The sequence below is a fragment of the Palaemon carinicauda genome, chromosome 9 (genome assembly GCF_036898095.1).
Source record: "Palaemon carinicauda isolate YSFRI2023 chromosome 9, ASM3689809v2, whole genome shotgun sequence".
NCBI classification, from domain to species: domain Eukaryota; kingdom Metazoa; phylum Arthropoda; class Malacostraca; order Decapoda; family Palaemonidae; genus Palaemon; species Palaemon carinicauda.
In genome coordinates, this window is record NC_090733.1 from 64,164,627 (window position 1) to 64,183,665 (window position 19,039).

General features: G+C 37.3%; 1 protein-coding gene across 1 annotated transcript in view; it reads left to right on the forward strand.

The window, feature by feature from the left end:
• The window catches only part of LOC137646980 (sodium-dependent dopamine transporter-like), a 107,472-nt gene that overhangs the window by 40,534 nt on the left and 47,899 nt on the right, over positions 1–19,039 (forward strand). The window contains exon 2 of the mRNA XM_068380052.1: positions 7,441–7,553. Coding sequence (XP_068236153.1) covers positions 7,441–7,553 — 113 coding nt within the window. The remainder of the gene's footprint in view (positions 1–7,440; positions 7,554–19,039) is intronic.

Below are 19,039 nucleotides of genomic sequence, written 5' to 3' on the forward strand. Positions count from 1 at the left end.
TGTTTCCTAGTTGTGTGACAACTAGGAGTATTACGAAGAAAGTGGCTGCAGAAGAAGAAAGAGGAACTGAAGAAGCGATGAACTTGGAGGATTTATTTTCGGAAGAGGATTTCCTTGATGGTATGCAAGAGGAGAAGCCCCGAGTAAGCCCGAGAGAAGAGGAATGACACACGAATGAACAGGAAGAAAAGGAAGAAACAGACCTGGAGGAAATAGAGTACTCAGCATTAGAAGTAGGACAAGTGAGTAGGAAAAGGTTGATAGGATTGCAACGGAAGGATGTAATGTTAACAGAGTTATTGTACTTTGTGGTGGATGAGACAGAAGTGCAGTGGTTTTCCACTTGTTATTATCTTAAGGAGCGGTTGCTTATGAGATAGCATAGACCAGCCTATATCTCTGGGAATGCCGAATGGAGGACTTACTCACAGATATTGTTTCGCACACTGTTGAGAAGACAGGTGATCGCCATAGTGCATGAGACGGGATACATGGAAATAAGGAAGACGACGGAGATGATTATGAAAGACTTTTTCTGGCTTGGCATGCATAACGATATGAGCCAGTTTTGCCGTGCATGTTAAGTTAGTCAAATGGCTGAAAAAAGCCCAACAAGTACATCAAGAAATCTCTCTTACACCTGATTGAAGTGCGAGGAGAACTCTTCAGCAAGATAATGATCGACATTGTGGGACCGTTACCAAGGACTAAGAAAGGTCAGGAATATATACTAACCTTGATGTGTCCAGTGACAAGATACCCAGAAGCCATACCCGTCAGGAACACGAATGCCAAAATAATCGCCGAGAAGTTACAAGACTTTTATAATAAGTTTGGTATTACGGAAATCGTTCGGAGTGACCGAGGAACAAATTTCATCTGAAAATTGTTTCAGGACGTGATGAAACTGTTGGATGTGAAACAACAACTATCTACTGCTTATCACCCGGAGACCCTAGGTGCATTAGAAAGGTTTCATCAAACCCTGAAGAATATGTTGACAAAGTACTGCAACAAAACAGGAAATGAATGGGACATCGGACTAGAGTTGATATTATTTTGAGGTAAGGACAGACAGCTTGTGGTAGGACAACAGGTGTTTGTTTTCTTATCAATAAGGAGATTCCCACTCACCAGCAAGTTCCAAGGAACATTCAGGATTTTGAAGAAGATCAGTAACTTGACCTATGTTATCAAAACCTCAGGAAGAAGGAAAAGCCAAAGGAAGGCACATGATAACTTATTGGAACCATACTTAAACGGAAATGAGACTGAAGCTTCACAGGTGTGTATGGTGCAAACCATTCCATCCACAGAAGATGACGATGGATATGAGGTACTGGCGGTAAGCAATGTGAATAATTCGTCTATTATTAGGAACTTGGAAGACAAATCAACTCATTTGAACAAGGAGCAACAAGAGAAATTAAGCTGATTAAGTAGAAGTTTCCCTGAAATTGTCTCGGATGTCCCGAAGTGAAACAACTTAAGGAGGAATGAGATACACCTCAAAACCACAGAAAAGACCGTCCAAACATTGCGCTTATCGACTGTTGCTGTATCACCGAGAAGTCATGAGAAAAGAAGTCGATTATTGGTTACAAAAGGGATTAGACTAACAAAGTTCAAGCCCTTAAAATTCTCCATGCTTGCTTTTGAAGAAAACCAGATGGATCTTTCAGGATGTGTGAGGGCTACCAAAAGTAGAATTAATCAGTAGGGCCAATAATTATCCATTGCCACTTGTAAACCAACTCCTCGACAATACCGGACAAGATCGACTTATTAAAAGGCTATTACCATATCATTTTGGACAACAACACAAAATTGTTATCAGCTTCTATAACCACATTTGGGTTATATCAATACACCGTCATGCCATTTTGTCTAATGAATGCCCCCGCTACCTTTCAACGAGTGATGGATAACCTTCTAGGATCGATTGAAGGAGTAAGCGTATATCTCGACAATATTGTGATATATTCATCAACCTGGGAAGAACATCTCCGAATCCTGGAGAAGGTATTCAAAAAGCTGCGAGGAGCACACCAGAAGAGCAAATTTGGAAAGGCAACAGTTCGGTACTTAGGATTTGAAGTAGGAAGAGGACAAATCGCCCCAGTAGCTGTAACGTCAAAGGAATAAGGAAAGCCTCACCCATCCCCAACGAGGATGCTATTACAAGGATTTTTAAGGGTGGCAGGATTCTAATTACTTTTTTGCCTGAACTTTTCGGCTGTAGTCGCTCCCTTGACGGATTTGACTAGCCCCAAGAAAAAATTTTTATGGACCAGAAAGTGCCAGGAATCCTTTGACAGGATAAAGGCCCTTTTAACTTTAAAACCGATACTGCGAGCACTTGATTTCACCAAGAAGTTCTGTATCCAAGTGGATGCCTCAGATACTGCGAGCACTTGATTTCACCAAGAAGTTCTGTATCCAAGTGGTTGCATCAGATAATGGGATTGAAGCCGTCCTATTACAAGAATGCAAGGAAGGAATTCTTCGACCTGTTTGTTTTATGTCATCGAGGCTGAAGAAGCATCAACGAACTTACTCGACAGTTGAAAAGGAACTGCTAGCGCTAGTCACAGTGATAAGCAAGATTGAAATTCATGTGAACAGACCACAGAATGAAGAAATTACAGTTTACTCAGATCACAATCCTTTAACTTTTGTTAATAAAATGAAGAATAATAATCAAATGATAACTAGGTGGTTATTATGTTTGCAACCATATTGCATTAATGTAAAGCATATATCAGGTAAAGACATGGTTGGTGATTATTTATCTCAGGCTGAATCAGTGGATTCAGGCCTGGAATAAATAATCTTTTTTGGGGGGAGCTATCTTATAAAGCTTGTCTAGTATAGAGTAAATATTTTATTCATGTATTTAATTTGTGTGTATAAGAGATGTATAGCCAGCTCGTAAGGTGAGTTCCACTCATGTGGGTTTAAGTAAAGGTATGTGAATTACATAAGACTTTTGTCATTCATTTAATTGTATTTTTCATTCAATTGGGTATATGTAAATTTACGTTATTTTCAAGAATTAACTTCTTATTTCACATATTTTGTTGCGAAGTCTTACATAATCTCATTTAGGTACGCTGTATGACCCATACAAGGTTTGAACACGAGGTATGATGTCATGTTAATATTTCCACGTGGTTAGAATGTGTATGAAAATTCTCGAAATAGATTTACTTTTTTTATTTATTGTTTCAAGGAGTGAGGTGGGCGGAGTTAGCTGAGAGAGGGTTGCCTTGCCAGCAAGGTTTTCTCCCCTGTGGAATTTTGTACGTTGGGAAGCTTACACCGCTATACCTTGCCCGCCCCCCATGCCACTAGAATGATCTAATAGAATTATCTAGAAGTGTTAAGTAAATATATATTCCCCTTTGAAATCGTATGCATCAGAAGAGATTCAGCCTACCCCTTTGAAAGAGCCAACACCTCTCCCCTCAAGTGCATCTAGTGTGTGCCCTCTCAAACGTAAAAAAGGTTTTGACCCAACGTAAATTGAGTATAGTGTTGTTCAAAAGTTGAGAGAAATTATTAAAGCTTAAATCAAGTGCATTGTGTTAATATAAGTACTTTTGTCATAAATTTTTGTAATTGGCCCTGTGAGATTTAGTTTAAACAGTGAAGTGTATTTATTTCGCTTAACTGTTCAGTTACCTCATGTGATCCAAGCCATTAGTTTAACAGTTATATTTATGTAAATTTCATTTAAAGTTTAATCATTAATGTTAAATTGTTAACTTTGGTCATCAATTTTCAAAATCAAACATTCATTATAAAAACATTGCTAGTGACACAAGTGATTGGAAATTTCTTCATAGAGAAAATTTTCTTGTCTTAGTCTAAGGTTCTTATCAGATTTAATATTTCGAGTAATTTAATTTTGATGATAATTCTTTTTTTGTATTATCCTTGTAACTGTTTAAAGAATATATTGAATTTTGTAACGAGTGTATTATTTCGATCACCAATATTTCCTATAGCGTTTGCTTGTAATCCCTGACTAGAACCAAAGTAAGAGGTTGTTTTCGAATAGTTCAAGTAAAATAATTACCCAGTTTTGTTTAGAGAGTAGCGTAAGAGAACTTTGGATATTCAGTGTTCCTATTTATTGCCAAGTGTAAAAGACCGATGTAATATAAACAGGTGAGTTTGGAGCTTGGGGGTTTATGTAATGCGACAGCCGTGATGATATATATACATATATATATATATATATATATATAAATATATGACTATATATATATAAATATATGACTATATATATATATATATATATAAATATATGACTATATATATATATATATATATAAATATATGACTATATATATAAATATATGACTATATATATATATATATATATAAATATATGACTATATATATATATATATATATATAAATATATGACTATATATATATATATATATATATATTTATATACATATATATATATAATATATATATATATATATATATATAAATATATATATATATATTACATATATATATAAATATATATATATATATATATACATATATATATATATATATATAAATATATATATATATATATATGTATATATATATATATATATACATATATATATATATATATATTTATATGTATATATATATATGTATATATATATATATATATATACATATATATATATATATATATATTTATATATATATATATATATATATGTATATATATATAATATATATTTATATGATATATATATATATATGTATATATATATATATATATATATACATATATATATATATATATACATATATATATATATATATATAAATATTATATATATATATATATGTATATATATATATATATATACATATATATATATATATATTTATATGTATATATATATATATATGTATATATATATATATATATACATATATATATATATATATATATATTTATATATATATATATATATGTATATATATATATATATATATATTTATATGTATATATATATATATGTATATATATATATATATATACATATATGTATATATATATATATATATATAGGGGAACCGACAAAACCCCCACCGACGAAACTCCCACTGACAAAACACCCACCTGACATAACCCCCACCCGACAAACCCCCACCCGACAAAATCCCCACATGACAAAACCCCACCTGACAAAAAATTTGCTAATTACCTATTACCAATAAACTACTGCTTACAAAACATTTGCTAAGTTCCTATTACCAATAAACAACTTCTTACAGAACATTTGCTAAGTACCTATTACCAATAAACTATTGCTTACAAAACATTTGCTAAGTACCTATTACCAATAAACAACTGCTTACAAAACATTTGCTAAGTACCTATTACCAATAAACTACTGCTTGCAAAACATTTGCTAAGTACCTATTACCAATAAACAACTGCTTACAAAACATTTGCTAAGTACCTATTACCAATAAACAACTGCTTACAAAACATTTGCTAAGTTCCTATTACCATAAACTACTGCTTACAAAACAATTGCTAAGTAGGCTACCTATTACCAATAAACAACTGCTTACAAAAACATTTGCTAAGTTCCTATTACCAATAAACTACTGCTTACAAACATTTGCTAAGTACCTATTACCAATAAACTACTGTTTACAAAAAAATTATACTAATACTGCTGCAAAATATAGGCTACTGTAAAAAAACCATTGATGGTACCCTAGAGAAAAATTACTTGTTACGGGTCGAAAGGGTTGACCGTTGTTGTGCACTTTACATTGACTTTTTCTACTATAAACTATATTTCGACTACTCTATATAAACCCCTTGTTTATAAGCATCAGAGAGTTATATATTTTTATCTTAATATATTTTGTAATAACTTGTAAATTTGGATTTGGTATCAGAACAAATATTTCCTCCATTGGTCAATAATAGTCCAGGGACAGTAACTTCAGTTAGGTGCTCGTCATTTTATCTCAAATCTCTCAGTATGTGGGGAGGGGGCAAGTCGTCTTGTGGGTGCAATTATCCTGGAAATATTTAGTCTGATCTATTATCCATGTCATATATATATATATATATATATATATCCTATATATATACCATGCTATATGTATCTTATACATATGATATACTATATATATATATATATATATATATATATATATATATATATGTATATATATATATATATATATATATATATATATATATGTATATATATATATATATATATATATATATATATATATATATATATATATTCACAAATTACTCCAACTTTTACACCATTTCACCCAAATTTCATCACCACTTACATTTAGGAATTATTTAAAATCTTATGGAAAATTTTGTTCTTATGGCTATCATGATACTAAAGCTTCAGTTATTTCAGTATCGCTGATAAAGAACTGATTGGTAAAGGCACTAATGCTCAGAATACTACTAATAGTGAGATATTGTTTCATTATTCTTTCCATAGTTTGAAAAGTGTGCTGTAATATGAATTAATTTTTGCTTTATTCACTAAACACAATCACGTCAATCATTCTTGTCATATGTCTTTTTTTTTTTTTTTTTAAATATAGAGCAAGATCTCATTTGGATATGGGCCTATGAGTAAATGTGCCGATGTTGAAGTGGGCCGAGAATATCTAGGCAGTCGACTGACTCTACCATTACCAAGACTGTAGACTACCCTTTATAATTTTTTATCCGTTGGTTTTCTAACCAGTTGTCCCTATATGTCTTTAGAACCTACTACATTTATGACGCCAACTCATATACAAAGATACATTTGTGTAGCCGCACAATCCCAAATCTAGAGGAAATACAATTTCCACAAGAAAACATATAGTGAAGATTAGAAATACAAATTGATGTATGTTACTTTAGTTAGATCAAACATGGGCAACCTGCGGTCACCTGTTGTTGTGTGGCCCCAGAGAGTTCTTTAATAATATGTCAATAAATGTTCCTGTTTTTTTTTTTTTTTTTTTTTTTTTTTTTTTTTTTTTTTTTTTTTTTACCTAAATATAAACTTTCATAGTAAGACAAATGAATCAAGGAAGAATTGCAAGAAAAATCATTAGACATTGGGGGAAGTGATATTTCTTGTATAAGTGTATTATCTTGCGGCCCTCACTTGGATGTAGTAAGATGTGGCCCCCACTTGACGAACAGTTACCCATATGGGACTGCTTTAGCTAGGAGGATTAAGCAGAGCGAACCCTGCAAATACTTTGTTAGATTTTCTGATATCCACGATCAATATATGTTGCCAAGATGTCTACAAAGACTGTCTTATGAAGCTCTTTTTTTAATGTTTCCTCAATATCTGTCTCTTTATAAATCACTTCTGATTAAAAAAATTTTTTTTAAAGATATTCTTTTAATAATTCCAGGTCCTGGGTTAGTGTTTCAAGTATATCCAGAAGCTGTGGCAACCCTTCCAGGCTCTCAGCTGTGGTCCTGTCTGTTCTTTCTTATGCTCATAGCTTTGGGATTAGACTCTGGGGTGAGTTGAACTGCCATAAATTTCGTTGATGTAATAAAAATAGGTATATTTCATTCCCTCAAAATTAAGTGTCTCAAAGCAATCAACTCCGTAAGTGTTTAACTAACATGAGGAAGGAAGGTAAAAATTAGAAAAAATAATTATATAAAGTTTGATTTCAATGAATAAAATCTTAGCTATTTTAGTGAATGTGCATTGAAAAAACTAAAAGTCTTTTTATATAGTCATGACGAAAGAACTTCTTAACCACCAATATATATTTGCTTTATCACAATGATTTCTTTAGAGTAGTTCCAAGTTTTGTAAGAATTTCAATAATAGGCTAATGCTGTTTAAGAATTTTTGAGCACACTGAAAAAATGAAAATTAAGAATTCTCTAGTAGTTCATTTCGGATGTCTTTATAAGGTTCACTACAAGTATTGAAAATAAACAATTATGTACGACAATCTGGCAATGGACTTGCAACTAAGATTAAACTGCACAAATCCATTGTTAGGAGAGGACTGATGTCAAATGCCTTATATATAACAGATTTTAATTACGTTATGGGCTAAAGTTCTTTCATATTTTAACGTCATATATATATATATATATATATATATATATATATATATATATATATATATATATATATATATATATATATTTCAAATAAGCCATATATATTAATATATTAAAGTTTGGATTCTCTTAACGACCTTGGGATCAGAGCCCCAGGCGGAATCACCCAAAGACTATAGTATCAGACCGGCGGGTATTTGAACCCTGGTCCAGGATACCTGTATGCCAGTGACCATACCACTTAGCCACGAAGAAAGATAAAAGTCAGTGACAATTTTTCTGTACATATACCTGTCAAATTCAGGTTTTCTGTACTTAGAATTGAAATCAACCCATCTTCACCATCGTAGCTAATTGGTAGGTTTGGGACTTGGCATTCGATTAATGATAAGTTTTTGCACATTTAAACGTGTTTTTTCATATTTCAAATAAGCCATGTATATTAATACATTAAAGTCTGGATTCTCTTAACGACCTCGGGATCAGAGCCCTAGGCGGAATCACCCAAAGACTATAGTATCAGACCGGCCGGGAATTGACGGGCAAGAGGTTAACGGAGTGCATTGGCGAAGACCACCGCCTCGGCAGAAGAAGAAAACTAGCCCATCCTTGTGTTATTTTCACTAGACCTTTGGGAAAGAAGCCATGAAGTGCAAGCCCTCGTGCAAGTTCCCAAAAAACCAAGACGGCAGCCACCCACAACATCGACCGTGGCTGCTAACACCACAGGACCCAACAGGCGGGGTTCTTTCTCCGCGATGCTGTGCAGGTCAGATGATGATTGTCAACACCGGCGCCTTGCAGTCAACATTCCCACGATAACCTCACCGACGTCACTACCCAGTTGGTGGCCGCCAACGGCAGCTCCATCCGCTGCTACGGGATCAGGATATTAGGGCACTCCTACACCTGGCTCTTCGTAATCTCCAATGTCAGTCGTTCCCAACCTCTCACCGCCAGCCCGGGCATACCCACTGTGTGCTCCCTTACCCATCATCATTACATCGACCTCCTGCAATATTTCCCGGATGTGGCTAGTACGCCAGCCAAACACGGCCTATATCACCACGTTACAACCATGGGCACCCGCTCCTCACGCATGTCAAGTTCCGCTGACTGCAGCCTCAGAAGCTCTGTGATGACAAGAACGCGTTCGCCGACATGGAGCGGATGGGGATCTGCAAGAAATCGGCGAGCCCGTGGGCCTCCCCTCTTCACATGGTAAAGAAACCCAATGGCACCTGGAGACCTTGTAAGGACTATTGCCGCCTCAACCTAATTACAACACCAGATCACTACCCCCTGACAAACATGCAGGACCTCACCGGCACCCTGCATGGGGAAAAAATGTTTAAGAAGATGCACCTCCTCAAGTCTTACTTCCAGGTCTCCGTCCACCCGGACGACATCCTAAAGACGGCATTCATCAGGCCCTTCGGGATTTACATATTCACTTTCACCTCTTTCGCCCTCAGAAACGCGGGGGCCACCTTCCAATTCCTGATGGACAGCCTCCTCGGTGATCTACCATTCTGCTGCTGCTACGTGGACGACATACTGATATTCTTCAGATCGCGGAGCTCAAGGACCACATCTGGGTGTGGAGGATTTTTTTTTTATTTTTATTTTTTGTTTGTCAAATCCAGAGAGAGAGAGAGAGAGAGAGAGAGAGAGAGAGAGAGAGAGAGAGAGAGAGAGAGAGAGAGGTAGTTAGTTTATCGATTGTTTGTTGTGAGAAAGACTGTTGGTATAAATGAGGTTGTTGTTAACCTTTAGCTAGGTTAGGACAGTAGTAAATGTTTTGGAGCGAATGCTTTTTTTGATTGACTGCGACTTGAGGCAGTTGTGTGTGTGTGCACGCTGGATTTCTATATCTATTTGATTTCGACCAGCATTGGAAGTGATCATTTACTTTTTGAGTAAGTACAGTTTTGTTTATATTTGCTTGTCGTGATTGTAAATAATAGAAAGTTTATTATTTATCTTTTATTATAGTGCGATAGTTTAGTTGGCTAGGAGTGTTTGTAAGTGTTGTGTTTTTTTTTTATTTTCAGGCCGTGATTCCTCCTTGGAATTACTTATTCCTTTTAAGAACAAAATTTTGTTTGAATGAAGATAGTGTTGATGGCCTGGATTGTTCTGAAGGATTTCCATTTGACTGCTCTTTGAAACAAAAGACCTATTGATCACCAGACTTTGAATTTGTTTGGATCTGGTTATTACATATGATGATGATGATGATGATGATGATAACACTCACGACCCAAATTAATTAATACATTTTTATATTGACTGAGAGTCAGTGTTGCCATAGTGTGGTGTTGCAACTGAGTGGTGGCGTTGGGCTTAAAGGACTGTTTGCCCTTGTGTGGACGAAGGTGTCCACATACATATAATGTATGTTCAAGTGTTTCTGTTTGTTGGTTTTTTTGTTAGTGTTAAGTTTTTGTAATTTATTTTGAGATTTTATTGAATACAGTGTATTTTAGTATTAAGTGATTACTATAGTTTTAAGGCTATAGTTGTAAGCGTAGTTGCTGGTGTTTTTTTGTTAGAATATTCTAGACTATAAGGAAATATAGTTTTAAGGAAATGTTTAGTTTTTTTTTACCTTTTGTTAAAGAGTCTGGTTTAGATAATGTAAGGGTAAAGTTTGTTTTGCTGAGACAATTGTCGGTAAGTGTGATTCAGGGTGTGGGGCTTGTTTTTGAAACATCCCGCCACATTATTTTGGCGCCCGAACAGGGACAGCCGAGGTGGGATTGAACCAGACTCTTTCACAAAGGTTATATTTAGGATTTAGATTTAAGGTTGATGACAATGGAAGGCAAATTAAAGGCTTTGGAGGATGAATTGCGGCATTATAAAGAACGGGAGCAGAAGTTGATAGGTGAGAAAGAGAGGTTGCTAGTAGAGACTGAGAGGCTGAACTGTGAGAATGAGGAGATATAAAGGAAACTGAGGGAAATTCAGGAAACTGTAGAGAGAGTGGAAGAGGGTGTTGAGATGAGGATACGAGAGAATGAAGAACGAATGGAGAAACGAATGGAAGCTATGATGGGGCAAGTAATGGGAATGATGAAAACTTTCATGGGTGAAGGGGCAGTCGGAGGAGTGGCCTCTGCTACGGGTAAAGGGTTGCTGGTGGAAGAAAAGGTTAAGGTAAGTGATAATGGGAAAGGAAGTAATAGTGATAGTAATAGTGATAGTGAAGTTAAAGGGACTAGGCATAGTAAGGATGAACAGAAAGGTGAGAGGAAGGATGAAAGGAAAGGTAAAAGTGATGTGAAGAAAGAGAAGGAAAAGTGTCAGGATGAGAGCGAGGATGATTGTGAATGGGTGAAAGTGGTGAGTAAGAAAAGGGCTAGGAAGAGTATAATTAAGGATAGGAGTATGAGTGTGGAATTAGATTCTTTATATTCTAGCAAGGAAGTAGGAAACAAGAAGCAAGGTAGCTGTGATGATAGCAGTGAGAATGAACGAGATGTGTGTAAGACTGTGTTTATGAGAGAGGTACCTCGGTGTGAAAGGTTCAATGAGCATAGTAGTAGGGATGTATACGAGTTTTTCAAGGAGTATGAGAGTTATTGTCAGGATAAGTATGGTGATAGTAAGAGAGTTTGGGCTAGGGAGTTAAAAGAATATTTGACTGGGTATTTGTTGACGATGTATGGTGTGGTAATGAGTGTAGGGGATGTTGATTATGAAAGTGTGAAAAAGAGAATAATTGAGCAGATGTTAAGAGAATGGGGTATTGAACATGTATATTCGACTCCTTATATGCCAAGTGCGAATGGGTTGGCTGAAAGGACTGTAAGAATATTAACTGAAATTTTGCGAATGATGAGTACATGTGATAATGATTGGGATTTGTATGTTGGTAGAGCGTTGTGGGCTTATAATGCAACAGTGCATAAGAGTACGGGTATGTCTCCATGTAAGTTTGTGTTAAATTTTTAAAAGATAGTAAGACCGAGGTTGGGTGTGTCGGAGGATGATAGAGATGTGTGGAGGAAAGCAAATGAGAGATTTGAAAGCTTTAAAGTTGGTGAGAGAGTGATGAAAGAAGTAATTGAAATGGGTAGAATGAATGTAAATAAGGTGCGTGATAAGTTTGAAGGTCCATATGGGGTGTTAGAAGTTGGTTTGAGTGGATTAAGTTATGTTTTGGGTAAGTTGTGTGTGGATGGTAGTGTGGAAAGAGTTAGGGCACACCACAACCAGTTGCGTAAATGGAAGGAGGTACCTGAGTATATCCAAGAGAATGGGATGAGTAAATGGTTGAAAAGGAACAAGTGTGAATCTTGTATGTATGAGAAATTAGGTCTAGAAGGTAAACAGTTGGTGTTAGTAGAATATATGAAAAGGAAGAATACGAGAGGTTTAAGTAAGGATGGAAGAAGGGGAAATTTTATAATTAAAAGCGAGAATAAAATAAGTATGACAAGAGTGAAAATGTATAAGTGAGTGTGGAAGATAAATGTATTAATACAGATGAATCATGGCTGAGTATGAATGATACCTATAGTGTGTGTGGTTTTTCATTAGATGATGTAAAAGAAAGTATGACGAATGCGAGAGTGAGAGATAGGAGAATGATAAGTAGTATGTATATATCTTTTATTAAAGTAGAAAATGGTTTGGATGAAATGGATGAATTGTTGACCGAAATAAGTGAGATTTTAGGGCCAGATGAGAACGAGGTAGATGGGATTGTACATGATATATTAAAATGATAGGGATTCAGATAGGAATAGTGTTAATGTAGGGAATGATTGTGATAAGGAAGAAGTGAATGAGAGAGTTTATGAAGGCCAAGTTACTTGGAGCAGAGGTCCCGTTCCTGACTGCGATTGGGTAATGAAAAAAATAATGTAAGTGGTTGTGTGAACATGTAGAAGGATTTGTCAAAGTAAGGGGGAGGAATGTAGAGGATTTCTGTTTTATTTTTATTTTTTGTCTGCCAAATCCAGAGAGAGAGAGAGAGAGAGAGAGAGAGAGAGAGAGAGAGAGAGAGAGAGAGAGAAAGGTAGTTAGTTTATCGATTGTTTGTTGCGAGAAAGATTGTTGGTATAAAAGAGGTTGTTTGTTTACCTTTAGCTAGGTTAGGACAGTAGTAAATGTTTCGGAGCAAATGCTTTTTTCAATTGACTGCGACTTGAGGCAGTTGTGTGTGTGCATGCTGGATTTCTATATCTATTTGATTTCGACCAGCGTTGGAAGTGATCATTTACTTTTTGAGTAAGTACAGTTTTGTTTATATTTGCTTGTCGTGATTGTAAATAATAGAAAGTTTATTATTTATCTTTTATTATAGTGCGATAGTTTAGTTGGCTAGGAGTGTTTGTAAGTGTTGTGTTTTTTTTTTTTTTATTTTCAGGCCGTGATTCCTCCTTGGAATTACTTATTCCTTTTAAGAACAAAATTTTGTTTGAATGAAGATAGTGTTGATGGCCTGGATTGTTCTGAAGGATTTCCATTTGACTGCTCTTTGAAACAAAAGACCAGACTTTGAATTTGTTTGGATCTGGTTATTACATATGATGATGATGATGATGATGATGATGATGATAACGCTTACGACCCAAATTAATTAATACATTTTTGTATTGACTGAGAGTCAGTGTTGCCATAGTGTGGTGTTGCAACTGGGTGGTGGCGTTGTGCTTAAAGGACTGTTAGCCCTTGTGTGGATGAAGGTGTCCACACACATATAACATATGTTCAAGTGTTTTTGTTTGTTGGTTTTTTGTTAGTGTTAAGTTTTTGTGATTTATTTTGAGATTTTATTGAATACAGTGTATTTTAGTATTAAGTGATTACTATAGTTTTAAGGTTATAGTTGTAAGTGTGGTTGCTGGTGTTTTTTTGTTAGAATATTCTAGACTATAACAATTATAGTTTTAAGGGAATGTTTAGTTTTTTTTCACCTTTTGTTAAAGAGTCTGGTTTAGATAACGTAAGGGGAAAGTTTGTTTTGTTGAGAAAATTGTCAGTAGGTGTGATTCAGGGTGTGGGGCTTGTTTTTTAAACATCCCGCCACATGGGCAGTCCTAAAATGCCTGCAAGATAACGGTTTGGTCGTCCGCTTTGGCAAATGCACATTCGGCGCAGAGAGGGTGGATTTCCTGGGAAACGAGATCTCCTCAACGGGAGTACGCCCAATGACTTCCAAGGTAGAGGCAGTGAGGATCTTCCCCATGCCTAAATCAATCAAGGCCCTGCAGAAATTCATTGGTATAGTAAAGTATTATCATCGTTTCATTCCAAACATTGCACACATCATGTCCCGGTTGAACAACGTCCTGAAGGGGAACGCAAATAAGTTGAAATGTGAAACTCCACAGCAGCAGGCATTTGATTAGATGAAGGCCACCCTCAACAATACCACCATGCTGGTCTACCAGGACCTGGAGGCCCCCCTCAGACTCAACACCTATGCCAGCAACGTAGCCTGTGAGTCAGTGCTGGAGCAGATTGTGAACAAATCGCCCCAACTGCTGGCGTGGCATTTTTCAGCCACAAACTTAAGCCACCTGAAATGCGTTATTTTACATTCGATGGGGAATTACTGGCCATTTACCAGGCTGTGAGGCATTTCCGGTACCTCTTGGAAGGGACCTCTTTCACTATCCAAACGGACCACCAACCTGGTCCACGCTGGTCCACGCCTTCACGAAGGTGGCCAATGAGTGGTCGGCGAGACAACAATGACAACTGACTGCCATCGCTGAGTTCGTGTGCACGATCCGTTACCTTCCAGGCAAGAATAACCCTGTTGCCGACGCTCTGTCATAGGTAGAAATCAACTCTATCCACCTGGGTGTAGACTACGCGGAACTTGCCTGGGAACAAGCCGCAAACCTAGAGAGAGCAGCATACCACACAAAGCCCACGTCACTAAAACTGGAAGATATCCCACTGGACCCGACAGGCGCAACACTCCTTTGTGATACCAGCACCGGTCGGCCTCATCCCTGGGTACCCACCTCCTTCTGGAAACAGGTGTTGTAGATCATCCATGGACTATCGCATCCCTCAGGACAAACAATGGAACAACTGATGACTGAGAAATTCATCTGGCACAGCATAAGAAAGGATTCACGCGAATGGGCCAGGACATGCATGGTGTGCCAGACCAGTAAAATCAGTCGTCACATGAAATCTGGTGTCGGGGACTTCCCTCAACTGAGGTGTCGCTTCAGGCATATACACGTCCACATCGTGGGACCCCTCCCACAGCCTGGAGAAACCAGGTACCTCCTTACGATCATAGACTGATACACCAGGTGGCCAGAAGCCAGCCCCATGACGGATGCCACAACCAACGCCTGCGCAGAAGCCCTCTTAATAAGTTGAATCAGACGTTTCGGAGTACCCGACGACATCACAACCAACCCTTGCTCGGTTTTCCTGTCTGAGCTGTGGGCCTCCCTGGCCAACTAATTAGGCACATCCCTTTACAGCATGATGGCGTACAACCCAGCAGCCAACTGCATGGTAGAGAGGGTCCAACTTTCACTGAAAGTCTCCCTCATGGCCTGGTGCAACGATGAAAATGGGAAAGCACAACTACCATGGGTCCTCCTCAGCCTCCGGACCACTCCCAAAGCAAACGGCGAGGTTTCATCGGTGGAGAAAGTGTACGGCAAGACACTAGCTATACCTGGGAAGTTCTTCACAACAGATAACATCAACCAGGACACACTGATCGCAAGGCTTCGTGAGATCGCTGAGAAAATCACACCATGTCTGAAAACCTTCACTGACAGGACCAACCGTTTCAAACCAAAGGCCCTGGACACCTGCAGCTACATCTTCATCAGGAACGATGTGCATCGGCACCCCCTGACGCGGCCATACCGGGGACCATACCATGTCATGAAGAGCGCCCCCAAGGCGTACTGCCTCCTGATCCACGGACAAAAAGATTGGGTTACGGTCGACAGTCTCAAACCCGCGTTCCTGACGGTGGACAATGATGCCGCGTATACTAAAAAGGGGCATCCCCGAGCGGCCCACCCCCCAAAACAAGCCTCCTCCCACTTGGTGGGGGGCGTTTAACAGACAGCCGAACACCCCGGGAACCCTGCCCAAGAAGGCTTCAGCCTCTGAAAACGGCTCCCACCCGCAGATCTCTAGAACACCCTCCTTAAAGTTACCAGGATTAAAGATACCACATTGTCAAAAATTTTGGTTAGCCGAATCCGAGTTTTGTACTTATCATTTCTTAACCGTATTTGCTACGGTCTGTATATAATAATGAATGTAGATTTTTCTGGCCTTTCAGCCAATGTAACCTATATATTATGTCATTCAATGTATTTATTGCTCCGCATTTTATATGTAAACTTTTGTAAGAAACACAAATGCCCAGTCAGACTTGACCTTTGTGTGACGGAGGTCGCTTGCCCCGACCCGGCCACTTCCTTCCCGTAAGCACACCTGTATATGAACAGAATGTCCAGAATAATAAACATAACTTCAGGCTGCCAACGCTAGAGCCCATGCCTGGCATAAAGCCGGCCATACATGTGGAGGACTGACCGTACAGGTTGTCCTCAAGGACTGAAGCGGCGCTCCTGTCCTGCTTAGTTGAAGAGGATTGGGCACCCAGGTTAGGACCACATGGTTACGATTTTGGTACTTGTTAACTAAATTTGGTACGTTACCGGGTATCAAGTACAATTGGTAGCCTACAACTAATTTTGAAAATGCCAAATTTTGGTACTTTCTACTTTCTTTATTTTTTATATAAATCTGTGATATCTGACTTGAAATAATCGTATGAAAAAACGTGAGAGGCATTCTCCATCGGCTTCTACGTGGTGGTGTTTTGTCCGCTAAGGTGTTAATGTACTTATTTCTCTTGAAGTGATTATAGGATTACCTTTTCCGTTTATCCCCATTAGTCTGAGAGTCCAAGTGTCTCCTGGGAGGAATTTACTAAATGGATTTTTAGACTTTTGTGGAGATTATCTCATGCTGAAACACTACTGCACTTTTAATTAGGCGTACTTGTTTTCGCGTTAATTCATAGAAATTTGAAAGCGATTGTGTTTAATAAGCAGGCAGATTTTGTGAGAGAGATATACATAAGTTAATAGAATTATCAATAGCTGCATAATTTATCCTCTACCCATATTTTACACCTTCGTTTTTTTTTATGAAGAGAATTCATAAAACTTAATCAGAATATAATTTTTTTTTCCTTTTGTTTCAGTATCTGTTTATCAGAATATAAGATACTATTGCACGAATACGGCAGAATACTGTGTGGTTCTAAAAATGAATTATAATATGAAAAAGGAGAGAAATTTAAAGAAATAATAACTCGGTGAATGAAAATGTGAGGGGAAAACCTAAAATAAAGAGCAATGAAATGCATAATATTATAAACTTGTGAAATGGAATCACTTTATCTCTATAAAATAAAAAGTGCTCCGATTAAGTGACGAAGTATGGAATACTGTATGTGTCATAATAGGTGAGTCAAACCCTTGTTCACACATGCACGAGATTGGCGGGCCATACTGCCAATTGTGACGAGATTGGCCTGTCCGGTCAAACATGCTGACAGGATGAGAGGACAGACTAGTCACGCCGGGTTTGTCATATTCGCGCCAATCGTGGTAAAAAAAATGCGCCAGTCCTGTGCGTCTATGGCCTGCTTAAGGCCGGCCATACACGCAGAGGACTGAACGTACGGTTTGTCCTTAATAACTGGAGCGATGCTCCAATCATGTGAGAAATGCCCACACACGCTACGGACTACACTGCTTCGTTCAAGAGGATTGGGCACCCAGGATAGGCCCACATGGTTACGTTTTTAGTACTTGTTAACTAAATTTGGTACGTTACCGGGTATCAAGTACAATTGGTAGCCTACATCTAATTTTGAAAGTGTCAAATTTTGGTACTTTTTACTTTCTTTATTTCTTATAAAATATAAATCTATGAAATCTCACTTGAAATAATCATATGAAGGAATGTGATAAGCATTCTATGTCGGCTTCTATGTGATGGTGATTTTTCCACTACAGTGTTAATGTACTTATTTCTCTTAAAGTCATTGTAGGATTACCTTTTCCGTTTATCCCTATTAATCTGAGAGTCCAAGTGTCTCCTGGTAGGAATATACTTAATGGATTTTTACACCTTTTTGGGGATTATCTCATGCTGGAACACTACTGCACTTTTAATTAGGCCTACTTGCTTTCACGTTAATTTATAGAAATTTGAAAATAATTGCGTTTATATAGGCAGATAGAAAATGTGAGAGAGATATACATAATTTAATAGAATTATCAGTAGCTACTTAATCTATCCTCTATCCATATTTTACACCATTTTTTCGGTGCTACTATAGTGTGAGGTCTACCGCCATATGTCGCCTACCCAGGTGGAGGGTGAGGTCTACCGCGTGACCAGCGTCTCAGAGCCATCAAACATGTGAACTGCCCAAATCCATAAAAACTGTGACCTGTCCACGTGACCTGCCCATATAAAAGGAAGCAAATGGATCTCCTAAATTAAGCAATCATGGTTGGACGCTAAAACGATGATTCTGAAGAGAATGCGAGGTGTTGGTCGTCAGCTGTTCCAGTCTCATCTTGATCATTTTGCTGGAAGGTGATGAGAAAAAATTCCAATGATCTATTTGTGTCATTCTTAGAAGATGTACGAAGTGTGTATCGCTAGAATAAATGCATGGAAATATATGATAACCTGTTTGATATACGAAGTATATCGGTGGAATAAATGTATGGAAATATATGATAACCTGTTTGATGTACGAAGTGTATCGCTAGAATAAATGTATGGAAATATATGATAACCTTTTTGATATACGAAGAGTGTATCGCTAGAATAACATGTATGGAAATATATAACATGTTTGATGTACGAAGAGTGTATCGCTAG